General features: G+C 42.6%; 1 protein-coding gene across 2 annotated transcripts in view; it reads left to right on the top strand.

Annotated features, from left to right (window-relative positions):
• LOC132979096 (ephrin type-B receptor 1-B) overlaps positions 1 to 26,937 on the top strand; it is a 151,269-nt gene that overhangs the window by 35,903 nt on the left and 88,429 nt on the right. For both annotated transcript variants that reach the window (XM_061044603.1, XM_061044602.1), the window contains exons 2-3: positions 12,143 to 12,207; positions 26,240 to 26,921. In XM_061044603.1, the coding sequence (XP_060900586.1) occupies positions 12,143 to 12,207; positions 26,240 to 26,921 (747 nt within the window). The remainder of the gene's footprint in view (positions 1 to 12,142; positions 12,208 to 26,239; positions 26,922 to 26,937) is intronic.

Below are 26,937 nucleotides of genomic sequence, written 5' to 3'. Positions count from 1 at the left end.
GTGTGTGTGTGTGTGTGTGTGTGTGTGTGTGTGTGTGTGTGTGTGTCTGTCTGTAAGTGTGGGTGGGTGGCACAGGATCAAAATTAGCCTCCCTGTGGCAAAACAGACTGAATGTAATGTGTGTGAAATGGCATTTGCACTCCCAGAAGAGTTCAGAGATTCACCGAGCTGTGGCTTTGCATTCAGAGTTGTTCTGAGAAAGCGAGGGGGATAAAGATGATGCAGCTGATAGAAAAGGAAAGAAGGCGGCGCTGGTGGCGCAGTGGTTAGTGCGCGGGCCCATGTATGGAGGCTATATGGTCCTCCAAGCGGGCGGCCCGGGTTCGAATCCAACCTTTCACGCATGTCATTCCCCACTCTCTCTCCTTGATTTCTGACTCTAACCACTCTCCATTAAAGGCACAAAAAGTCCCCCCCCCCCCCAAAAAAAACAAAAACTTTAGAAAAGGAAAGAAAAAGAGCAGGGCAGTTTAACAATTACAGCAGCAAAACATTCAGCAAAATCAAACACAGAATCCTTTAAAAAATCAGCTTTATTCCTTTAAGGGCTCCTTCCCAAACATTAAAGAAGCCCAGAAAAAAAGAAAAGAGAGGGTATGTGATGTTTTTCACTGCAGCATGAGAGACCTCCAGACAAAAACACTCGAAAAGGTCTGTCTTCATCTTCCACCCCAGAGGTAAAAAAAAAAAAATCATCTCTCTTTTCCTCCCTTCTCCCTTGTTATAGACTTTGGAGAATCTCTCCTGCCTCTGTCGGCCCCATGCGCTGAGGTCAAGATCCTCTGCTGAAACTTTTTTCTTTTCAGCCCCAGGACTATTTTCTATCTCCTATTCCCCCCACTGCTGAATGCAGACTTCAGCAGAGCCCCCTGAGGGAAAAACACAGCCCATCTCCAAAAAAATATATAGACTTCCTCAGGCATGTCAGCATACCCTGCAAAAGAAGGTAAGATTTAGTGTTTGCTTTTAATGGAAAGCATTGTGTTTGCTTCGAGGCACTGGAGGAGGCCACTGGCGTTTTTATGGAGATTAAAAAGTGAGGAATGTTGGAGAGAACCAGAGGTGATCTCAACCTGAAGATGTCTGTAGTCGCCGGTAGTTTAGTCGCACTCATGGGATATATTCTCTGCTTATGCAAGTGTGTTGTTGGTAAAGTTGTATGTGTGTGTGTGTGTGTGTGTGTGTACGCAGTCGAGCTGCACTAACAAGATCCCTGAAGAACACCTCACTCGCGGTTAAGGGAGTGAGATCACACCGTGTGTTTCCGCTCATTCACACCGGCTTAGCCAGCACAGTCTCAGCGGTGGAGAGCAGACGGCTGGGGAATACCAAACCAAGGCATCAATTACCTGCATCTCACTACATCGGTTAAGGGACAACACAGCTAAATTGAATAACACTTTCTTAATCGCATGTTGCAGATGTGCGCGCACACACACACACACTTAGAAGTGTTCAGTGATCCATCCCAGTGGCATCCTCTCCCCGTCAGGGTACAGTAACCTGCCGCATCACCGCCGAGACTCCTCGCAGTGAGAAATGAGTGCATCATATGATTGACTCACTCACACCTCCATATGACTGTTAAATCGTCTTCTATGCACAGTCAATTCCCGCTTAGTGCCTTTTCCCAAGCCCCATGGGCACGGGCGATAATTTGACTTTTATTGAAATTCAGCTCCAGCAGGTTCAAGGTGGTTGAAGGTCGTTCTTTTTACTGCCACAGATGAGATGGCGGGATAGCGCGGCATCAAACCCTCAAGGCCCTTTTTTCTCTCCCTGACTCTCTTAAACACTCTCCTGCATCTCTGGCCATATCAAACTTTTCCAGATTAGATTTTGCGGTGCATCCAAACATGGTTAACAACAGTGTTTAATGGAATAGGAGAAGCTAGCTGCTGTTGATATCCTTCTCTTGAACCCAATCTTCTTTATTAATTGTCAGTGGCGCATTGAGTGATTCTCGGGAAGACTCTGATAGTGATAGAGGATTTGGAAATAGACGATATTCTTCAGGGGGTTAAAGGCACACTACTACACTGGCTAAATTGATTTGACTTTGCTTTGACTTGTTTATAAGGCTCTAAATGACCTTGTTTCTCCATACATCAGAAAGCCTTCTACATTTATATTCAAGCCTGATCACCAAATTCCTCTACTGCTTTTCTTTAAAATGTTCAGTATTTGTCCAACAAAAGTTCCAGTGCGAGAGCTATCTGTTTTTATTTAAACTAAACTGTGGACCAAAATACATCCGGATGTCAAAGTGTCCCTCTCTCTTTGAAAATGAAATGAAAGACCTCTCATTTTTTAATTGGATTTTGAGTTGTTGCTCTTATCGCTGCTTTAAGATAAGTTTATTGTTATAAACAATTGTTTATTGTCTGTGATGATTATTTCCTGTCATTTGACTTTTAACTGAATTTTATGTATTGATTTCTAATTTTTTTTGTTGTCATTTTTTAGTCCCAACTGATTGACTTCCTAGTTGAGGCACTTTTGGCTGCATATCTGTATGAGAGGTGCATATAACTAAAGTTAAGCTTTACGTTCATTACTCTCATTCCCCTTTAAAAATGCCACCTAAATTTTTGACTCTATTTATCAAAGTGCACAGATGAATCAAATGCATATGTTGCATCTTTTTTTTTTTGCGACTATAGCTTTCCTTTATCCCTCGTTTCCATGCATTTCATTGTTCCTTAGCCTGCTGTTCACGTGCGAACAAAGGCTAGACAGTTCTCTTCACGTGTTTTTTTTCTTTGTGTTCATAAACATTGCACATTCCCTAATAGCATGTCCTTGTCTGTCCGGGCAGCAGTCTGGGCAGAAATGAGGTAAGATGGTTTCCGAGAAATGATGTTCAGCTACAGGGTTAGATCCATTTCTGGATAAGATAACGCAGGGTGCTGCCACATGATGCCCCTCTCCATGTCGGCATCTCTCCGATTACTCGTTCCATATCTCATTGAGTATCTCTCGTCATATGAACTGCATCCTCCTTCCCTCCATTTTCTCTCTCTATCTCAGGTCTGACTTTCTGCCTGCTTTCTCTTCTTCTTTATCGCTCTATCTCTCTTGGTTCCCTCTGCCCTCCATGCTGGCTCCACATATTACTGGATGGTTATCTGGGTTCAAGTGTGTGACAGAAAAGGACAGTTAGTTCCATCTTTTCATGCCCCCTTAACCCCCAGATGCTTTAAAATAGAACTGGCATGGCACACTGAGATGCCCTGTCCACATATTTGACATTCACTGTATTGATTATTTTATTTTTGGTTATTTCTGTTGTTAAGCACAGTGTGCATATGCAGAAGTGCACTAACGACAATCCCTACTTTCTTAATTAGAGTGAGGGAATGCAGTGGGAAGTAATTGAGTGCCATCCTTTTGTTCATTCAGCACTATTTCCTGATCTGCATGGAAAACAATGATGCCCTTACACACCCTTGGTAGCCCATTAGCTATAGCTTATACTCCTAAATGTCAAGCTAGCTAAATCCCAGTGCGACCTGGACATGCTTCTTCTTGCCATCAGATGTAATTTTAAGGCCAAGTGAGTGCCAAGTTCTAACTTTTATATTTAAAGTTTAGAAATGTCAAAGCCATAGTGGATATGCTTTCATTGTAAAGCCTTTCTCCTTATAGGGAAAGGTTGAATTACAATGCTCCGTGCTAGCTCTCCAACACAAACACAGAGTATAGCACTCAGAGGGTCATTTTCCTCCCTTTTTGGCAGCAGGGATAGCGTTTCTTGTTGCAGTTGTTGTTCTGTAAAGTGATAGTCCTCTGGCCCCTCATTGTTCAGTCAGCCACTCCACACTTTTAATTTCAGACATCGATTGAGGAATTTGTTTAGCTGTATCATTAAAGTGATCAAATTTCTTGATTTATTGTTTTTATTGGAAAAGAGAAAGGAGAGTGGGGGGGGGGGGGGGGGAGCAGGAGAGTAAGCGACAGTGGGTGGGTGTGGCTGGGAAACCAGCCAAAGCGTTGTACCAGAGCCAGTGAACCATCGGGGAGTCGTCTCTCCTCTCTCTAAATGCTGTTTTGTGAGGTGAGCAGGCTGATAAGAGTTGTAATTACCTCATTTTAGTGCCGCAAATTGCCAGGTTTCTTAAAAGCAGACAGGCTAGCTGAGGAAATATCAGCTGTAATGAGTATTGTGACGGTTGTGGGAGGCTGGCGCTGCTTCCATCTGGATTATTGCTTGGTCACTGCTGCTGCTTTGCTGCTTTGCTGCTACAGCAAACCAGAGCACATCCTGGGTTTATTATTAAGAGGTACAAAATGGTTTAATATGGAGTTTTTCTACACGGTGTGTTCGGCAGCCTGATGAGTCTGTTTGAAAGCCTTAACCCAGCACTGAAATATGTGTGGGAATCTTTTTTTAAATAATTATGATAGTAGGGGACATTTTATCTTGTGAAAGATATCTAAAATTAATTCCAAGTAAAATTATTTTAAAATTAGCATAAGGTAATTACAGAATGTGGAAATATGTCCAGGAACTACATTTCAGTGATTTTGTGACTCATTTGTTTGCTCGTGTCTCTCTATGAACATGAATACATGCCGTTTGATGGTGCCAAGCAATTATCTTTACTGTGGAGGAATGCAGGGACAAAAAAAACAACTAAAATGCCTGCTTCTGCGAGTTTCCATAAAAATCACAGCCTCCCAAAGTAACTGCGGAACTCACCTAAGCGGTGTCATCACTGCCACACTCACTCAAAGATGAAGGTGTATCATGTTTCTGCTGTGTGCGTCAGGAGCAGGGAGAAAATAGGACATGTGAAATGGCATATCCGTTATCAGAATGCTGAACGCTGTGTTTCATCACGTTATGTTGATGTAATTTAACCTTTTCACAGAAATGCTAACATCCCCGTTGTTTGGCCTGAAACTGATACAAATGTTGTGAGATATTTTCAGGATTTGCTCAGTTTACATTGATCTGTGAGTAGAATATACACTCTACAACCCCTCTATTTTGCCATTAAGCTTGAACCCATTTTTGCGCCTTACTTCCTTCTTCTGTAGTGTGCAAGAGGAGTGACTTTTTTTTTAACCTACTCTTTAGGTAATAAGGTTGTTTTAATTGAGACACAGAATTGGATTAACTCTTAGTTACATTCAGTCCCTAATAGATTGAATTTAGAAGAGCCTTGGTTTCATGCCTTTCCATCCAGTCCATGCTTGTTAAATGTATCAGAATAATGAGCACATTTGCAGGTCTACAGCACTCTTTGTCTTTGGATCACATCAAAGCTGCACGCGCAGATCTTTACTGATACATGCCCTCAAACTATGATTTGATGCATAAATACATGAATGCAAACACTTCATTCTGCATAAGCTGTAACTGTGAGTTCAGCTAGAAAATGAGATGCCATTTGCAAGCTTTAGAAGAAGAGATAAGATGCAAGTAAGTCTGCTTTTAAGATTAAAGAATAGTGTGTGTGTGTGTGTGTGTATGTGTGTGTGTGTGTATATATGAGTGTTAAGGATGAGTCATTAGATTGAATTTCTTTTGTAATAAGCAGAGGTCAGGGGTAAACCTGGAGAGCCCTGTGTAAATCCTGGAGATCCTCAGCTCAGTCTCTCCTCGCAGACAGATGCTTAGAAGGTGTTTATGGCGCAGCCTGAAGGCTGACGTGTGTTTTCTTTGGGTGTGTCCCCTCTGCTTCCTATCCTGCATAAAGCTGATGCAGGAAGAAAATCAACACCCCCCCCCCCCCCCCCCCACCCCCCTGTAGCCTATCATTAAGACAAGGATGAGAGGAAAGAGTGATGAGGGAAGGAATGACGGAGTGAAAAAAAAAGAGAAAACAGAGTGAAGTGAAGAGAAGATGAAAGACGGGGGTAAATGGGGAGCGAAGAAACACACGGGGAAAAGGAGGAGAAAGGATGTGCTGGGATTAGAGGGGAAAGATGAAGATAGAAAGGAGGTGGAGGCAAAGAGAGATAGAGAGAGGGGTGGGTGCGTAGTTGGCGGTTGGTGGGGTTATGATGAATTAAAGATGACACTCTCCGGCAGCCTGGTTTCTAAAGATCACTCTGTCTGCTAATGCAATGTTAATGAATGCAAATGATGTGCCTAACCTCTCTCCTCTGACCAGGGGAGAGACGGAGAGGGAGAACGAGTAGAGAAGAGCGAGGAAAAGGAGGGAGAATGAGGGAGAAGGGAGGAGGAGGAGGTGTGAATTTGGGCTGTTTGGGTGTATCTTGACCACTAGGATATGATTACATGCATGCATCTGTTGTCACCAGCCTCTGGGTGCGCATCGACTGTGTACCTTTCTGGCCTCGCCTCCGGGTGTTGCTGCTTCTCTTACACAGTAACTACATTACATACCGGTAATAGTGGGGAAAGAGAGAGTGAGTGCCGCAAGGTTGAATCTGAAGTTTTATGCGACGTGGCAAGCCAGATGTGCAAGGCCAAGAGAATGTCACCTTGCTGTGATGATAGAATAATTTCATCACAGTGTGCAGATACTGCATGTAGATTAATTTACCTATCTTGCGTGGGTTCTTTCTAACATCTGCTGCTGGTCTCATTTGGCTTCTCCATCTCCCATCCTCTCATCACTCCTGGCTTTCTGTCTTGTCTCTGACCGGGTCTTCTTTCCTGTTCAAAATTGTATTTTCACTCAGCCAGAGTAAGTGAGCCCATGAACACTGTTAATACATTTGAGTGCGTGCTTGTGAGCTGTGAGCCTGTTCATTTGATTCTGTCTGTGGCTCAGCGACAGGGGACTTGTGTATCCCATCACTCGGTGCCAGTGTCTCCGAGGATGGCAGATAATTTTCTGTTCAATTTTCAAATCAGCCACATTGTCATCTCTGTCTTCCGGGAGACATAGAAGCAACATATTTCTTTTGATGTATTTCTTTGGACGCTTCTGTAATGTCTATTTAAAGCGAAAACCCTTCAGTGTGAGTGACACAACTTTAGTGTGGCGCAGATTAGAGAAGTCTCACATCTGTGTTTGCAAGGATTGTCTTCCCTGTCGAACACGCTGACTCAATCAAAGATATCACCTCTTTCATTTTCTCTTTTACCCCGAAGCGGTGCTGTCTGTGCTTCAAATCCAGTCACAGTTTTTCAAATCAGCTCAACGCTCTCAACCATGCTGGACTTGGGCTAGTCCAACATTTCAGTCCAAGAGACAATCTTTTATTTGGGTGTGATTTCCCAGGATGCAGTGAGTGAATAGTGTCTGTCTATGTGACAAACTTCCACTTCCACATGATTTGTTCATAAAAAAAAAACAACAAAAAAAAAACATGACAAAAAATGTTCCACTTTTATTCATAAATCCCCCCAAGTGGACGGCTGATTAGTTTGGGAGATGCTGCAGCTTTTGCTCTTGTTTGTTTGTCACTTTGTTTTCAGCTGTGTAAGATTTAAGATGCCAGGCTCAGCAGGCTACCATGGGGCTTCATCATTGTTAAGTGCTCATTTCAATTCCACTGATTTCTCCTCTTGGTTTTTCATCGCTGCCTGTCTTTCTCCTTTGATCCCTCTCTCTCCTTTTCTCTTTGTCCTCCCATCTTGATTCCATTTCTGAGAAAAGATAACCCCCCACCCCCCTTCAATAATGTCAGTCAAGGCCTGTCAGATCTTATTCCAGCTTGTTGCAACAATCACGAAGAGAAGGACTTCACAGTGCTGCATCTAGCATCTGGACACGATTCGATTGACTCATTGAATAACAAAGTATACCAGCATCCATGAGCAGGAGGTTCTATTGGAAGGGGGTGGTGGTTAAAGGATAGATGAATGGAAAATATGTGTTATGGGATTGGAAGGAAAATCCACAGAGAATTGTCTGCCATATATATTGACTAAGGAGCTCAAGAGAGGCACTTCAGCATGTGTTGTATCGACCGACAGCCATACAATCATACAACACCGACCACAAAGGGGGGGAATTACGCAGACATGTTGCCGATCTGACTTGCAAAGGAGAATTTAACTCGTACGGGCTCAGAAAGGATGGAGAGAGTGTACAATCCATTCCTTTTGGTCTTTCTTCCATGATCCATCTTTCTATAAATGTTCTTTTTGCCCAAGTGCTAGCAATATGCAATCAAGCGTGTCCATGTGATGTATCATGCGACTGCTTGCTGACGTGTAATTGCGTGAAGAGGGCTGCCTTATTGATCCCTAACGCAAGGCCCCATCAATGTTTAATGCAGTCTCTCTCACCCTCCTTGCCTCTTTCTAACCCCCTCTCCCTATCTGTGGAAACAGCCTACCATTTGGTATTGATCCCCCACTTGCTACTAATGAGAAGGCGCTGTGCTTGCTTGCAGGGATTGCAAGCTGTAGGCCCTCAGCTTTTGCCTTGTTTGTTGGCTCATGCCTCTGACTTCTTGGTTTTGACTAACACACTGACAGTGTATCAGCTTGACTGAGCCTTACACAATGAGCCGGCCCACATCCTCCTGTATGTTTCGGAGTAACTAATAATCTCTGATGTAGTCACAATACATCCCCCTGCCTTGCGGCTCTTTGAATCCATTTAAAGCCGGCTTCCCTGACACCTACAAGCTATTGTTTTCTCATAGATTTATGAGCCACGGTGACATAGTCAACATTAAGCTCTCTATGTTAATAATTTTCCCACACACTGAACTGCTTGTGAACCTGGTGCTGTTTAATTTATTGGAGCTTGCAGGTGGAGCTGACATAGCAGAATATGAATGCAGGAGAAAACACTGTGGGCTACCTTCCAAACACAAGAGACTGCAGCTAGCTGTTGTCTTCCAAATGACGTGGACAAAATTAAAAGACAGTGAGAGTAAAGGTACATGTCCAGAGGTGGTTTCAGGGGCTGTGTTGCAACAGGCTGCTTGGATATTTGTTACATTTAGAGGTACCACATTTTCTTTATTGTTAAATTTTTCTGTGACTGAAATAATTTAACACTAGGAAATAAAAGTATTAATCTTAAATCATATTCCATATTTAGGCTATTAAATAAAAAATAAAAAACCTACTTAAAATCTACTAAAGTTGTTTCATTTTAAGCAAAATAATGTTCCAGAGAAACATTTGACCCAAAGATATATAATAATAATTTATACTTTATTGATCCCGCGAGGGACATTCGTTTTTACACTCTGTCTAGTTAACATGCTACACAAACATAGGCCGAAATACACACACGCACAAACAGGATCCTATGGACATGCACTAATGGAAGGGTCTCGGGTGGGGGGGCTGCCCACGGTGGGCGCTCCTGGGCTGGTGGGGGGGGGGGGGGGGGGGGGGGGTTGGGTGCCTTGCTCAGGGGCACCTCGGCAGTGCTCAGGAAGTGGACTGGCACCTCTCCAGCTACCAGACCAATTTGGTCCGTGCCGGGATTCCCAACCCAAGTCCCTACAGACTGAGCTACTGCCGCCCCCATATGTTTGTATCTTTATCTTACAGATGTTTTTCCATGAAATGTTCAAGCAGTTTCTTTGTTAGTTTTTTTAATGGTTAGAATTGTGTTCTAGAGCTCAGGTCAGACGATGACTTATAATAACAGCAATAAACTGGAAAAGTACCTCTTGTTATTTTAAAAGAGCTGACTCCTCTAATTAATGTGGGAAGCTCATTTTAAAATGAAACTCTTGTATCCACTTACGGTAAAAAGGATGAATGGTCCACACAACAGCTCGTTTAAAATTTGCACACACTCACAAGTACACAAGGGATATTTTCCAAATCCCTGGAGCTAGTGCACAGGTGTGTGGGCTGTGGCATGACGGCTCTGTGGGCTCCACCCCGTAGCTAATAACCACTTAGCATACTCCATTTACTCTTCGTCTGCTCTGCTTTTCTGCTAATGGTAGACATTAGGGCACATGACATGGCACAGCCACTCCTCCCATTGGCCTTTGACCTTTTTTGTCACCTACCTTCACTGTCTTGCGTCTCCTCCCCCCCCGTCCTTTGCTTTTAAAAGGAAATAGGAAATGGCCTACCAAGTGCCTGTGTGATTTGACTAAAGCTTCTGTGATTTCCCCTGAGAAAGGCTTGGCAGTCCCCACATCGCTGGCCGCCGCTGAGGGCTGCTTTGTGCTTCTATCTCCCCAGATGACAGTGTATCGAACAGGCAGGCAGGCAGGCTGGAGCTGGCTGGCTGGCTGGCTGGCTGGCTGTGAAAAACCAGACAAGGCAAGGCTGATCTTAGGGAAATTGAAATACTCTGATGGAAGCCGTGTGTGAACAAGGCTGTCACTGTAGGTGTACACAGAACATTGCACTCTGAGTTAGCTCTTGAAGTGTGTGTTTGTGTGCAGCGTGTGTGTCCCATTGTGAGTCTGTGTGAGTGATTGTGTGTTGCAGCTGCATTACCTAGGCTAATTGGTTTCATGTCTGAGGACAGTTTCTCCCAGTAAGTGGAGATTGAGAATGAAAGGCTGCTTTCCTTCCTACCGGGGGCTTGTCACTCATCCTCAGTGTACTTGTTTTTTACCCAAGACCACTTGAACTGCAGATGACGTGTTTCAAGTGCGCCATCATTTGGAATGATTCTAAATCACTGCAAGTTCAATGAGATGTTTTTCGAAGTAAGCAACAGCTGCGGGGGGTGTGCTTTGTAGAAGGAGGGTGCTGAGGGCTGGAACCTTCCTCTCGATCAAGGCCACTGTCTGCTGCTTGTGTTTTTTAGTGTTTTGAGTCAGATTCCTCCCGTATCAACAACACGTGTGGGTGTCGCTAGCCAACCATTTGCACAGTGGATGATGTCCAAAACACAACACGGCAACTGCAATCCCTCTGATAATTCCCACACACCCTCTTTATCTACAGATCGTTACCCTGACATACCCTTCACTCTTCTGTCTCACAGTTTTTTTTCGTTTTTTTTTTTATCAGTTTGGCCATAAATAAAACAACTCAGGGCTTGTTGTGGATTTAAAAAGGTGAAATATGTCATGCTTCACTCGCATTAAGATTGAAGGTTTAGGCTGGAGAATAAACTGTCTGTTACAGGGGGAAATTATGAATCTATCATAACTCTGCTTAGGCCAACATGTCACCCAGGTCATCAGTCAATCTCAGTGTGAGAGAGAGAGAGAAGCAGGCGAGACGAGTGATTCGTGATAACTGCCAAACTCCTCTTTTCCTTCCTGGAGCTGTATCAGGTTTCCAGATTTTAGCGTGCGAACAAGGCAGATATAAATCAAAACTAGTCTGAAAAACTTCTTGGGTGAGCTGCCAGACTTATTTGTCTAGGAGGTTGTCACTTAGGGTTAGCAACGGTGGAGTGAGCAAGAAGGAGTAATCTTTAGGTTCTAATATTTCACAGATATGCGCCCAGGTGTGTCATCGTGAGCAGTCCAGAGTGAATTAGATACATTCCAGTTTTCTTTAAGCAACTCTTCCTTGTGATATATTTTTCTTCCCCTGGTTATAACATTATATTGTATCTAGTTTATATGTGCAACCCGTGTACCAAACAGTTATCCAAAGTACAGCTTGAAAGAAAATCCACGCTGATATTGAGAAAATGACAGAGAAAGACAAGGCATGTTTCCCCTTTTCATTAAAGCCCTCTGCCATACTAGATTTCAGGGAATGTCCCCTCAAGGAGTAAACAAGCTGCACTAGTCTCGCCTTGCAGCTGAGTGTCTACATATGTGAAGCTGCTCTTTGCTGGGTTAACGGTGTGTCTAAGTTCAGCACTCACACACAACCACATGCAAACCCACACAGGAATTTTAATATGAAAGAAAATCACACACAAATACTGTAATATCCTCTGGTTTTCCCGTGTATGACGCCCCATCTTGTAAATACATGCAAACACAGGCATACAAACAAAAGCCTGGTGTACAAAGTGTAGTTTCATGCTCACAGAGACAGAACACAATACAAAGCTCAGCATTTAACAGCATGACAGAGACTCACAGACATTTCTTACAGCACAGTGCCGAGGCTTTGTTTCTGTGTCTCTTGTCTTAGCAGAAGTCGTGCAGAGATGGATGAAGCGCCGTGAAGGATTCATCTCCTCTCTGTTCGCCGATGATAGTGTCAAGTGATCACTGGGGCTTGAATGCGGTTCAACTCTGTAGAGTGATACTCAAAATAGCTCTGTTTGAGGCTAACCACTTTCTTCCTCTGGTTCTTTCTTTCCTGCAGAGACCGTGATGGACACTCGGGTGGCCACAGCTGAACTGGGCTGGACAGCATATCCAAATTCTGGGGTGAGTGTAACACATATTTGAAAAAAAACAAGGAAAAAAAAAACGGTGTCACAAGTTTTGTGGTCAAGATCTTTCTGCAAGTTTATGAGTTACATGAAACAAAGTGTACGTCAGATCAGCCAGAGAGACAAATAGGCAGGCAGGCAGGCAGACAGGATGGGAGTATAGACTTAAGTAGTGCCCAATGTGGCCTCTATTATGGGTATTATTTTCTCTCTGTCCCAGCTCATAATGACTTAATGACATAATGGGTTCACGTAAGCCCCAGAACACAGTACCTAAGTCCCTGTAAATGGGAGCTGGGGGATACCATAGACATAATGATACTGTAATGATACATTTATGCAGGGAAGTGGAAGTATTAGGATGAAACGGGGGAGGAGGAGCTACGAGGATGGAAATGCTCAGGGCTTTTTTTTTGGGGGGGGGGGGGGGGGGATTTTAGGGGGAACTATTTTCAACTATCAGGTAGTTTCATGCATATGAAAGGAGAAGTGGATATGGAGGAAAGTGCCAAGTCAGCAGAAAAGGAACAGTTTTTTTTCTTGAAGAATCACCATATTAGAATCATGATTGCTCAATTACACAAATGGACCTTCAGAGAATTTAAATGCCTTGTCCTCTCTGCTGTAATTTAATAACTCAATGAAAAAGCTCTATAGACCAACACTGATGGCACGGATCTTGCAGGAGCAATCCAGGACAGACAAAGACTGTTTCTCACATTTTCTGGGTCTTTGGGTCTTTTGTGAGGCATTTTACACACCTGTAAAGGGAGCCTTTATTGTATCTTGGACAGAGCTTTGGCACGGTTTTAATGCTGGATAGTGTTGCGCTCCTTCTTTTTTGGGGCCACCCATAGGAGTTGTAACTAAAACAACCTGGAACTTTTATAATTCTGTGGGTTTATTTTATGCGGATACCAGTTTAAATGTGCTTGTGTTTGTGCATCTGTGAATGTTTTACATGTGAACACAATCCTCTAAATATAAGCTCAAAGCTAGCAACATGAATTTGTACTGCAATAATTAACATTCTCCTCAAAAAGATATATTGATGGGGCACCGGTAGCCTAGTGGTTAGTGCGCACGCCCCATGTGTGGAGGAGCTGTGGTCAACCAAGCAGGCAGCGCAGGGTCAAATCTGACCTTTGGCTCCTTTCCTGTACGTCGTTTCCAACTCTCTCTCTGTCCTGATTCTATTCACTTTCCTCTCTCTAAATAAAGGCATAAAAAGCCCAAAATAACCTTTCAAAATAAAACAAATATATATCACACTGTAAATATGCCACTCTAATGCAATGCCAAAACGTTTTCTGGAATAAATGTCATTGTATCCTAAATGTTGAAGATATTTTAATACATTTAATTCACAATGTTGAAAACTTAAAACAAGAAACTGATGTGTTTATGTATCAAATATGCATTAAGTGTTACCTTGCAGCTTGGTAATTGCTAAGTAGTCAGATGTTTAGTAGAACTGAAAAAGGCACTATGTATTTTGCTTTTTCAGATTTACACTCTTTTTCAACTGTAGACTTAAATTCATCGGACATTCTGTGATCTTCTTTAGGACTGGGTCATGATTTTGTTCTTCCACTTGATGCTTTTTCGTCTTGAAAGCTGTGAAACACAAACTTTGTATTTCTCATTTTAAAGCATCACTTGGGTCATCACATGACATTGTTTGACCCTTACATTGTATGCACTCGAATAAACCTCAGGGATCAGCTTCAAATTGTCACTTTTTGACTCTGTGAGGTGAAAATATCCAGTGAGACCCACTGAGCAGAGACATTTAAAGTGCTGTTTCCATCGAAGCCTGTTCAGTTCAGCGAGCCTCCAGGCACACAGAGCCCCTCGACTGTGTTGAGCATAGTTTTTTAAGCTGCTCCAGGTGTAAAAGTTCAGACAGGCAGAAACCTGCTTTAGGGAGAATACACACATAACGCTCCCTTTACTCACCTTCCTCACTGCTTACTTGACCTTGCTCGTAGTGTGTGAGCAATGCAGTACGATTGTGCAGTTATGGCTAGCAATCTCCCACGCAAGTAAATAACTACAAATCCCCACATTTAACAGGGTTTAATGGAATTATGTTGTGTGAGAGCTAAAGATGTCATTACATGAAATTGTGTTGATTTTTTGATGATTTTCAAATGAAAGACGCTCATCTCAGAGGGTTGCTTGTGCACCTGTTTCTTTGTGTACCATACAAATGAGTTTAATACCCAGTATTTAATAAGATACCAGACACATTTATATTCCATCTGAGTGTGCCATATCTGATACTATGTACTGATAAAAACTCATATAACCCTTAATGTAGCCTACAGGGTCTGTTAACACTGCTGTAGTCTAAAGTTACAAAATATACAACACCCTCTGACATGTATGACTTCACATACAGACTTGCATCATTTTTGCATCACCACTGCTACTTAATCAACTTTCCTCCATGTGACCCTGACAACTTCCCCTGTATCGCACGCAAAAAGAGAAACAAGCACCCACACACACACAAACACACACCCACACACACATACACGCTTGTTTTGTCCCCGAGCCATTCGTTGCATCTCATCAACTTCCTTTAGTGGCTTCTCCTTCAGGAGTTCATAAGGAGTCTAGATGTGTGCCTGTTTACGGTGGGCTGACCTGAAGGGTTAATTTTGAAGGATTACAGAAGCAGTGTCATTAGTTCCAGTGATGTAAACACAAGGACATATCAGAGCTGGTCATTTGAATTTGAAATAAGCGTCGGTATGCAAAGGCACACTCCTGTATTAGCATCTGCTTGAGGGAAGAGCTCAGCAGGAAAACAGATGTGCACATGAAAAACATTATTCCATTATTCTTTCATAATGTGCGTTCTTGAGCCAACATTCTTCTATAGTTTCATTTATGTTGGATGCAGTCCTTCTTTTCCTTTTCTGTGGACTCTCCCCCTTGCACATCTTTTCTTGTCCATCATTATGAGTCAGTCTACTTTTTCTCTCTCTGTCACTGTCTTCCACTCTCTCACTCGCAGTCTTCCTCTGCACACAGTCAGTTCGGCAAATGCCCCCCTGACCTTTTTCATGTGGCAATGTGACAGTGAAGATATAAAGGGCAATGACTCATATATGCATACACATGCATGCAGTACACATGCTGCTCATGGTAATGTACATTTACATGCACTTTAAAGTTAATAAAATAATTTCAAGAGTGACCCAGTTTCTCACATGTTTGATATGCCAAGTTTTCTTTAAACATAACCCATTTAGATCGAAAGAGAAACTATTTTATGTGTGCCTACACACGCTTCTTAAGGGATATATGTTCTCTCTTAAAAGGAAAAAAGATACCATACCAGGAAAGTCATTGAGATTTCATTGGGAGGGAGGGAGGGAGAGCAGAAGGGGTCCAGAGTGATGCGATGGAAGGACCAAATGTGTTCGTTTTAAGTAGAAGGGTTAAAAAAAGGGTTGCTCAATCAGGAAAGGGATGGGGTGCAGGAGGATGGGGTTGGGATCAGGAGCAACCTGTGTGTGAAAGAGGTTCAAGAGATCAATTGTGGGAGAGAAAAAAAAAAAGCAGCCATGGAGCAATTGCAAAGCTCAGCTGCGGTTGTGCGTAAGGAGGAGAGCTCGCGGCTTAACTCATGTGACTTTTGGAGGTCACAGACAGGGTCCCTGCTTGGAGGTGAGATCCTTGGAGATAGGGGAAGGCTGTCTGGGGGATGGGGGGTGTTACAGGGGAGGGTGACCGTGGCTGCAGCGACATGCTGTGAGTGCTGTTTAGCATGGGTAAATGGAGCAGGTTTTTAGGGGCTTGGGGAATGTAGGATAAAGAGTTTCCCACGTGGAACAGTAAAGGTAGTGGAGGTTAAGTATTGGGTGGGGAAAGGTCTGGGGTGTGAGATACAAGCAGATTTTAGAGGAAAATACCTCTGTCCTTTGGATGTAGCTGGTGCATAACAATGATGGAGAGAGAATGGATCTCACCCTGACGTGTTTGTGTTTATTTACTCTCCAATGCATTTCCCTTCTGTAGGTCTTGTGTGTGCTCAGGCATATTTTATGGAGCCTAAGTGTGCCTTTGCATATGTGCACCTGCATATGTGAGCGTGTGCGAGTGCAGAAGCTGCTGGAGAAGAACAGGTTTAGGGCAATCCGGGCCAATCTCCCCCGACTGCGCTGGAGGCTTCAGCAAAGCTCCATGTGGGCCTTAACTGGACAGGTGTCGGCATACACTCAGCGATTCCTAAAGAGCGCAGATAGATCCGTAACAGCCATCCCACCATCTGCTGACCAGACTCAATACACCTCAATAATTCATTTCCTGACGGACAGACAGGCTGTGGCTCGTTGCGCAGAAGGGAAAACAGGAGGGAAAAGAAAAGCAATGAAAGTAAAGAAGAGCAAAAGTAGAGGGGAAGGAAGAAAACTTTTTTTTTTTTTGAGTATGCAACTATGCATAATAAAAGTATAGGAACAATGGTGAGTTAAAAGGCAGAATGAGAGAGGGAGATCAAGAGAGAGAAAGGATGGAGAAAGAACTCTGAACCTGCAGAGCTCAACTGAAATGCATGGAACGGGGGAAAATGACAGTGAGTCATACTTGCTGTGCTTCAGCAGCCAAGTGAAAAAATGTGTCTCCATTACATGCACACACATGCACATATAATGCATAAAACACTCATCCACAAACTCATTTAAAACTGCACGCATGTACAAGAATTTAGTGAAACGTGCATTAGCACATGCACTCCCTTAACTTCTCATAAACTCTCCAGTAATGACTTTTTTAATGTATGTGCTGATTCCTGCAAATACACAGATGGCTGACATTGTGATACCAGTGGGAGTGAGACCTGCTTCATATTTTGCCTCACTGGTTAAAGAGTGTGATTTAGGTGTGCAGCCAGACAGCTGAATTTGCTCTGAGCTTAGACATGGCCAAATAACGCAGCATGAAGAGCAGGATTGCAAGGAAATGAATCACTTTTTTCACAATGCATCCGTGTCCTTCTGTGTGTGTCTGTTTGCCTGTGTTTGGCATTTTGTTGCAGCCTTCATGTTCTCTATTGTATGTTATTGTGATAGTCTTGTGTTTTCTGTAGAACCACACCCATGTAATATTTTAGCTCTAAATAGCATTTTAACATTCCAGTTAAATAAACAGAATCAATACAGAAGGATTCAGGCTGTTTTTTTTTTTCTAAATTCCTTGCCACCTTTTATTATCCTCCCTTCAAACAAAATAACATGTGGCTACCTCAATTATTGATTCCCTTTCTGTGGATTTCCCCCTTCAAATTTCACATGTAAGAATTCTCTTGGATGTATTAGGAACTGGGGCAAAAAAAAAAAGAAAGGAGAAATGAGCCTATCCATAATTTGGCAAACCTTTGGGGGAGTGTGAAGGAATTTCTGAAAGCCGAGTGTGAATTATGTGTGTGGGAGTTATTGTGTGTCTAACCCCACTACCTGCTATAGCACCTGCTATTTCAGCGGTCTTGCAGAGCTGGTGGAAATAGCACTAAATCCTCCCCATTCTTCTCCTCCATCCTTTTCCACTCACTCTTTTGCTGTCTTTTTTTCCTCAGTTTTTTTGTACATAGCCTGTTGGTCACGGACTCCCTTTTTTTTTTGTTGCTCCATCTTCACCTCACTCCCCCAGCTTTTTTTTTCTAGAGGAAATTGCTGTCAAGTGTCTTGCTTTGGACAATTTTCTACACACACTAGATGTGAACAAGCAGGGGCCCCCTTTGAACCCACAAGCCTTGAAACCATTCTCCTGTCCCCTCTCTCAGCGGTTTGCCGCTAAATGACCCTTGTTGTTTGCCATAGGACGCCTGCAGAATGACAGCTTACAACTTTCATTTATTTGTTGCATAGCTCTTACTCTTACCTCTCTTTTAAACAATTCAAATCTGTTCATCACTCTATTGTACCTGTCCTTACGCTGAATTATTTAAGCTCTTATTCTTTACATTCTGCATGCTCTTTCTGTAGATTTTGCTCCTTTTCTTACCCTCTTTCTTTCCTCTCTAGGATTGTATTTTCTTCTCCAAACAGACCTGCTGGTGCAACAAGGCACATCTCCAATATACACAGTGCTGGTGAATCATTTAGTCTTCCTCCTTATCTTCCTCCACAATAGATCTATGAGGTCACAGAGGCTGTCATATTTCAATAAACACACGGCTTAAGCCTTTCACCCGGGGTGACTTGAGGTAATGTTGTTACTGGAAACTGAAAGCCATACAGAGGCACTGTGAGTGCACGGTCTCTCTGAAGGTACCACCTGAGTGGGTGTTAGCAGTTGCTTTACGAGATAAAAGTCTACAGGAAACAGTGCTTTGTTTCCCCACAAATACATTAACCTTGTTTTTGTCACTGATTTATTTTAAGCCTTTGTATTCAGTCATTGTATGGTAACTGTGTAAAGATCAAAATCATAAAATAAATACATGAATTCAGTCAGTTTATCATTTTAAAGTTATTGCACATGAACAAATGAACAATTTCTGTATCAGTCAAAACTTGTAACTTTACAACTGTAGTTGACTTATGAAATATTGACTGAGTTGTAGTCAGAAAAAGTATGAGGACTTAATTCTTGTCAATACTCATAGTACCCTTTGTCGCTTTAATTCTTGAGTGTTGAATATTATTCAAATTTATCAAGCAGACGTTTTCAAGTACAGATATTTTTTTTCATTTCTATTAAAATCATCAGCTGCTGTATTTTTCAATTATTTATTGCTTTCCTTTTTTCCACCTACGTAAAGCAACCTTGTAGAAGCTCCACCACCCACCAATCCCTTTGAATTATGTTTGTATTAATGGTTAGAGTTGTAACTACTTTCGTGGGAAACAAAGAAGCTAAATTGCATGCAGTTAACACATTTAATTCTTCTTCAATACATTGTCGATTTGCAGCCTACTGTTTTCAGTGTAAACTGCAGAAGCTGCGTTTAGTAACTCCCACAATAACTTGGAGAGATGTGTTTACCAGCAGATCAATCAATGAACGTCTTCAGTTGAGGAGAGCAGCTGTGGCTTTAAAGAAAGCAGCACGTAATTGAAAATGTGGACTTCGATAATAATATTACCAAAGTTGGATGGAGGAGAATGGAAAAGTGAGGCACCTGTGTAGACTGTTCACTTGAATGGCACAGTGTGATGCCACATTATGTGCATCTCTTTTAGGATCTAAGGAATAAACAGTATCAAAGAGATTCGGGTGGTCATAATGAGACCAAATTGAAAAGTAATGTGCCAACACAGCACATTTTTACATGTCCTTCTGTGTGTGTTTATTCGGTATACAGAATGAAGGAATATTTTGGGCTAAATCTGCTTTTGTTCTTGTATTGCTGATGTTTTGGATAATTTTAAGGATTGTATGCAGAAATAAGCCTTGGGCTTGAACCAATTACGATTTTGGTCATTGATTGCTTGAATTTTATTATGTGAAATGGACCATTGTAAACATGTAAAGGGGTGATATTTTTGTGTTTTTTAAGTGGAATATTCACACACATTTTTGACTGTTTTTGTTCTTTGGTGCATGACCAAAATACAACTATTAATTGATTCATTAAATTTTAGCATGAAAGCTACCATAACAGATAAAAAAAGGTCAGTTTGTTTTTGGTTATACTCAGCATCATGCACTTCCCTGCTCACCTCAGTTCAGTAAAAGCATCGATCTGGGTCATGGGCGTGGCAGATCTTCAATGAGTCTCATTCTGATGCACACAGACTTACAAACACAGTTCTCTTTGGGCTCTGTCAAACTGTGTGACTGTAATTATGTAGTGGCTGGGATCTGGCAGGACTGGGAGTGTTTCAGACATCACCATTTCCTCCCCATCCATCACATCCAGCCAGGCGGAACTAGGCCGCAGATGCCCCCGCAAAATAATAATTCCCATGCAACTGGTCCGACAGCGTACCCTCATTCAATAACACAGCTGATCAGAAATGATAAAAGCAATCATGCCGCTGCATATTTAAAATGCTACACTCCAGTGCTATGTGTGTGTGTTTGTGTTGCGAGTTGGGAGATGAGGAATAGCATCAGAAAATGTGAATTTTTAAGAGGCGATGAGTATGTGTCTAAAAAAGTAAATGTATCTGCTGTTATTGTTAGTAAAGCAAACCAGATGTTGCATTAATGTATATGACATGACCATTCTATTGACTTCAAGGAACAGACCCCAAAGGTTGAAATGCAAATGTGCTCATTAAGTCAGAGGGATTCGAGGCAGCCTTGGCAGAAAAAAAAGAAGCTATCTGGCTTGTGATTACCGTCGGCAGTGAGCTTTGCAAAATGAGAGGAGCATCTTTCAGCAGGGGCATTAAGAGTTCAATCCCTATCTCAGCTTTTCATGTCCAGGTATAATCCACTGTCCTTCTGAGACCTTGGCCTTTAAGAATCTGTCGATGCAAATTTCACCTGCATGCGATTCCATTGCTTTTTTCTTTCTCTCTTCACTTTTATCAAAAGGGAAAAGCCAGGCCTTTAAATCCTGATTTATTCATGTCTAATTCTTAAAAACATGGATTCCATGACGGTGTACTTTCCCTGCCTCAGAACAATGTTGTCTTGTCATGAATAACAAATAGGCCCATTATTGAAATGTCCTGTAGTATGGAAGCGATCTCCTGCTTGCATCCACCCACATGTTTTAGTCCCGCAATGATAGATGAACGGACAACTCTTGGGCAGAGAGCGCTCACTAACATGCCGGCCAATCCTCTTGGGGTTCGAGATATAAATAAACACAATCCCCAGGGGTCCCGTGATGCACTCAGAGTGAGAGAATAATTTTCTCGTAGCATGTCTTGGTATAAATATCAACTTATCCATACTTTTAATGAATTTCTGCAAGTAACTTTTAATCAATCTTCTAAGCATGAGCATGTATTAATCACCCCAAGTTATTGATTGAAGCACGTGTTCAGAATATCATTGGCACAGTTGTGTGCAATTGGCCAGATAAACAAACATCATCAGAATCAGAACAGGTGCAGGCACCTCCTTTTAACTCAGGCAGTGATTGGAAGGTCATAATTGGCCAAATGAGGTGTCAATCGACAGCAGTCTGGAGGTTAAAGATCAGCCCAAAGATGCCTCTCCATTCTTTAAGGTCAAGTGAATTAAAAGATGGTGAATAATGAGCTAAAAGTAGTCGTGACCTGTCTTTATGTGTAGCCCCAGCCACAACCAGACCTGTTCCTGCTAAGCAATTTGGATGGTTTTGTTTGATTGAGGGTACAGTTACAGTACATCAGGACAGAAATTGCATAGCTCATACTCCTTGCCAGAATTTCATCTTGTGGCAACCATTTACCCCCCTTCACTACCCCCCTTTATTTAAGGCCTTAAACTTTTTTTTTTTTTTTTTTCGGTACAGATCATCAGTGCAGCACTTTTCTGAAACTTGTATCCATATATTTACGATTGTATCAACTTTCCTGTGTCCTACCACCAACCTGTCACCAACCGCCGTCCTCTGGAGTTTTCGCATGAAACTTTATTAACAATTGTCAACGCTCCGTCCGGTTTTCACTCGTACAGTGTGAGCTCTCCGGCCATGTCCGACAATCAGTCGGTGTGAGCACATAAATCTCAAGGTCTGGTCGGGCGTCGTAAACGATTCAGTCGTACAGTGTGAGCTGACATGCCACACCGACTTGTATACAATCGGGGATAAATCGCACAGTGTGAGCCAGGCTTTAGTTTGACAAATCAGACAAATGGCCACTTTGGAGGAATTTGCCTTAAAAAGTCATTTGACTTGAGATTGCAAAACACAAACAACAGAGACCTGGGAATTATTGTGGGAATAAGAGCATGGCACAGGAATTACATTGACATGTACTTTCTTTTAGTCTAAAAGCAAATTATGTTGTTTTATTTTCAAAGACATTCTATTTTCCTTACATAGAAATGTAAAAGTTCCCGGGGAAAGGACTAGTAGCTTTTGCTAGGCGGTATTAATGATGGATGTGTATGGGAGCTGATGCAATGTTCCCATTACGTCTGCTCTAAATGACTCATTAGTCCAGTCCATTTCTCCTCTCATTGTCCACAGGTGTTACATCCATGTTCTGATAGGTAACCTTGCAATTGGGGCTCGACTTGTCCCCCACTCGCGGCTGGAAGCGATAGTCCTCCAGAGCAACACTGTGGCCATCTGAGCTGCTCTGTGTTATTTTAGCCTTTGAAGGTAATGGCAGGAGATCAATGTGATGAATGGCCTTTATGAGGGCAGAGTATTGATGGCTTGATGGCGGTGAGCTGAGGCAGTGGGATGGGGAACATCAGCCTGAATATATTACTGCACCCCCACCCCCTCCTCTTTTCCTTGATTCCCCTCCACTCCTGTATATTTCTTTTATCCATCACTCTGTCTCTTTCTTGCTGTCCCCCGCCCTCTCTTCTGCGGCTCAGCTAGCTGTGACTGGTCATTAACACAAACATTAAGCTCTGTGAATCTATAGCTCCTCCATCTCCTTGCTACCGGCCATAAAACAGAGCAGCCATAATGACACACACAATGGGCACACTTGACAATCAGGGGCAGAGAAAGAGTGTCTCCTGTATTAGTGGCAAAAGGAAAGCTATTACGGTGGAGCCAATGGGTGCATTCAGTTGGCGTTAAAGATGAGTGTTGTGTAAAGAGGCTCCCAGTGTTTGTCTGATGTATTATCAGCGACACAGTTTATGTACAGTGAGATTGGTGCAACAGATATCATAGTGCAGAAATGTGTGCATGAAAACTAATCAGGAGAGCTTACTTTATTGACCACTCTCAAACGTGATGTAGGTCACAGAGATGTTCTGATACCTTTTTGTTTGTCCTATGACAGATTCTGATGACACAACTAAAGCTACCAAGTATACCTTCAAAATCAGTATCCTGCCAAAATCAGTGAGATAAAAAAACAACAACAACATTAGTGGTAGAAAATTATCTGATTGCTGACAATTTTTAGGCTGACAAATATGACACCCTTATCTATCTCAGTGCTGTGGTTGTTTGTCATCGTCTGATGAAAAAAATGTTTTGTTATAATATGTACTGGTATGGGATTTATTTGTTTACTGGCATACCTTGCCTAATCACAGGTCTGTATCTTAGGCAGGGGCCGATAACGATACCAGTTAGTCCTCATTAACAATATTGGTACCAATGTTGATAATGGTATCTGTATGAGATACTGATATTGATACTGGTATCAGTATTGAATCAAACCTAATTTTCAGCCACAAACTCCAAGCTAAAGCCTCCAACCTTTTCATTGTTTTGCTTATACCTTTTTTCCATTTCATCTAAATATTATCCGCATCAACTGCTACTCCATTTTTTTTTCTTTACATGACTGCGATGGAAATAGAATTATCTTCTATCGCCGAAACTGATGGGTTATCTTCAACATGGAAACCATGTGGGGGATGTGTTTGTAAGATGAGAAACACTCAGGAACATAGAGATAATGACTCTCCTGTCCCCATCTTGCACCTTGTTCACCTTGAGCCGATATGAATGATACATGTCCCGAACATACATCTATGTTTAGCTCCATAATGCATGGACTAAATATACACAGCACATGGACAGTGTTTTTTTTTTATTCACAAATCCTTGAGGAAGAAATGGATGCAAAGACCAGGGAATTCCATTATCAGCTAGGTGACAGGTGATGATGCCTTCTCTTTTCTCTTTTCTCCTGCAAGGTCAAAGAGATGTCACAGAGAAGTGCAGGAGAAAAATTTGATTTAAATGATGTAAAAAGGTCTGCAGAAGAAATAGAAATAAGAAATGTAGAGAGAGTATTGATGTGACTGTAATGCATGTGCTGCTGGAGCGGAGAGTGTCCTTGCCTCTTTAATGCACATGTCACGAGCATTTTAATGTTGTTGGAAAAGGAGAAAATGATAAAGATCCTTAAGAATGGATTCGGATGTTGATACCAAGAGTAGTCAATTGTTTTGGTCCTGAAGAAGCAGAAATGTGGCATTTACCCTCCAGCTCTTTGGCAGCAAAGCAACAGCCAGCAAATCAATATGCGGTTGGTAAAGCATCAAATTATAAACAGCACGTTCCCTGAGCACGCACACACACCAACACACAGATATGAGCAGCAGATGAATTCAGACTGCTGAAAAGATATGAGGAAATTGTTTAGCACTGTTTCTGCAAAGGAGCTAATCCAACTTGTAATACTTTTATTTGTCTCTGACACAATGGTGACACAGACTATCTACAAAAGAGGAAATTGTACTTAGTTATTATATGAACCAATGAAGTCCTGGACAGATTTCAGACAGACATTATCTGAGATGCCTCGGGCCTCTCACTGGCGTGAAAGATGGCGGTCATTTGGCTAGACGAGGGGCAGTGAAGACCCCCTCCTAGACCGGAGCAGACGGGTGCAGAGGAGCCTAGGGCTGGCTGTATTAATGAACAGGCAGTGCTGAAAGGGACAGGTTCCTGTAATGCTGATGAATGGTCATTACAGAGCAGAGACGAGAGAGGGAAGCAGACAGGGAAGAGAGAGGGGGGGGGGGGGGGAGAAGAGGACAGCAGAGTGGGCTCACAGGGACTGGTGGTGAAAAAAGGGTTTAATTTGCACCTCAGATTTCTGTAAACTCGTTTATCATGTCAGCAGTGTCACTACTCTTGTGTCTTCTCCCTCCTTTTTCTTCTTGCCCAAACATGACCCAAAAATGTGTTCTCTACAGATTTTGCTTCTTATTCCTTGGACGAATACGTTTTATCTCCATTTTTTGGGGAAAACTTTGAAAATCCCTAGTTTTTACAAAGTTCTGTCGAAAGATTTCTGCATCTCCTCCATCATTTTCCGTTGTCGGTGCTGTGTGAGGAGCGCTGATGTCTTCCCCTCTACATTAGGCCTGATTGAGCGGCCAGGGCTTTAAAGGTCAGAAGAAGGAGGAAGTACCAGGAGACATATGCACAGAAACATGAATTGACTGGAGGCCCACTCACTCCGCTGTAGACCTCATTAACTCCTCCTCGCCTACAGCGGTTTGGATCATTGGTGGTTTGGGGGGTTTGAGAAATAAATCTGAGCCAAGCTGTTGCTTCAAACTGGAGTAAAAAGTATGGTTTTATTTCAGACAGTGGACGTTATCTGAAAGGAACAATTCCCAAAAAAATTCAAATAACTTTCCAGACCAAAATCATGTTCATTTCAAGTTATGTAACTAATATTTAATAACTGTCTAAATCTGTTAGCCCATATTCGGAAGTTGTCTTTAACGAATTAAAAGACAAGCTTCTTTTTAGGTCAGGGATTGATTTTACTGATTCTTAGTGATACCTTTCACATGTTGATAGCACATTTTCCTTTGGCGCACTTCGTCAACAACAAGGGGTTATCTGATGCTCATCTATCATACTTTCTAGGTCACACCTGCGGGAAATGGACTGCAGTGTAATTCCAGCTCAGTTTTCACCCATGCCTCTACATCAAAGAAGCTCTTGGCTGCCATGTAGCAGCCCTCGTCTCTCTAATTGTAATTCAATGGTGCATAATCTTGAATTTGTTACACACCATATTTATAATGCGTCAACTTAGTGCCCAGCCACGCTCGACATAGACTGCAAATAGCTGGGCATCCAAAGTAATTACTGGGCCTGTGCTTATACGCTGGCAGTACACATATTACAGCTGTTGAGTGTTTTTTGAGAACAAGATGGCAAAGTAGTATGTTTTCTGTTGCTGTACTTGAGGAATTGTTTATCATGCAGAAAATGAAGGAAACGTCTGTTTTCTCAGTGGACAAATAAGCCTCGGAGCTCGACGGACGGCTCTCTTTCTGTTAATCCAGGAAGTAGACTCAAATTTGGACCCTTAGGGAGATTACTGATATGTGTACAAATTCTCTGTGGCTCAGCTAATATTAGCATTCTCTCCAGACAAAAGTAAGGAAGCAGCACAGATTTATCACAGATGATTAATAATCAACCATGTGCACTCTTCTCTCTATTTCTCTTTCTGTAGTGGGAGGAGGTGAGCGGCTATGATGAAAACCTCAACACCATCAGGACATACCAGGTGTGCAATGTCTTCGAGCCAAGTCAAAACAACTGGCTCCTCACCACCTTCATTGATCGGCGCGGGGCGCAGCGCATCTACGTGGAGATTCGATTCACCGTGCGCGACTGCAGCTCCATCCCCAATGTCCCCGGCTCGTGTAAGGAGACGTTTAACCTCTACTACTATGAAACTGACGCAGTCATTGCCACTAAAGGCACTGCCTTCTGGATGGAGGCCCCCTACCTCAAGGTGGACACCATTGCTGCAGATGAAAGCTTCTCACAGGTGGACTTTGGCGGGCGCCTGATGAAGGTCAACACAGAAGTGCGCAGCTTTGGTCCACTGTCTAAAAATGGCTTCTACCTGGCCTTTCAGGACTACGGTGCTTGCATGTCTCTGCTCTCAGTCAGGGTCTTTTATAAAAAGTGCCCAAGTGTGGTGCAGAACTTCGCAATCTTTCCAGAGACCATGACGGGGGCTGAGAGCACCTCCCTGGTTATTGCTAGAGGAATCTGCATTCCAAACTCGGAGGAAGTAGATGTCCCTATAAAGCTGTACTGCAATGGAGATGGGGAGTGGATGGTTCCTATTGGAAGCTGCACATGCAAGGCCGGGTTTGAACCTGACAATGGAAACGTATGTCGAGGTAAGTAATCAGTAAA

This window comes from Labrus mixtus, chromosome 8 (genome assembly GCF_963584025.1).
Source record: "Labrus mixtus chromosome 8, fLabMix1.1, whole genome shotgun sequence".
In the NCBI taxonomy this organism is placed as follows: domain Eukaryota; kingdom Metazoa; phylum Chordata; class Actinopteri; order Labriformes; family Labridae; genus Labrus; species Labrus mixtus.
Note: the sequence above shows the minus strand (reverse complement) of the source record. Positions and strands in the feature narration are given on the sequence as shown.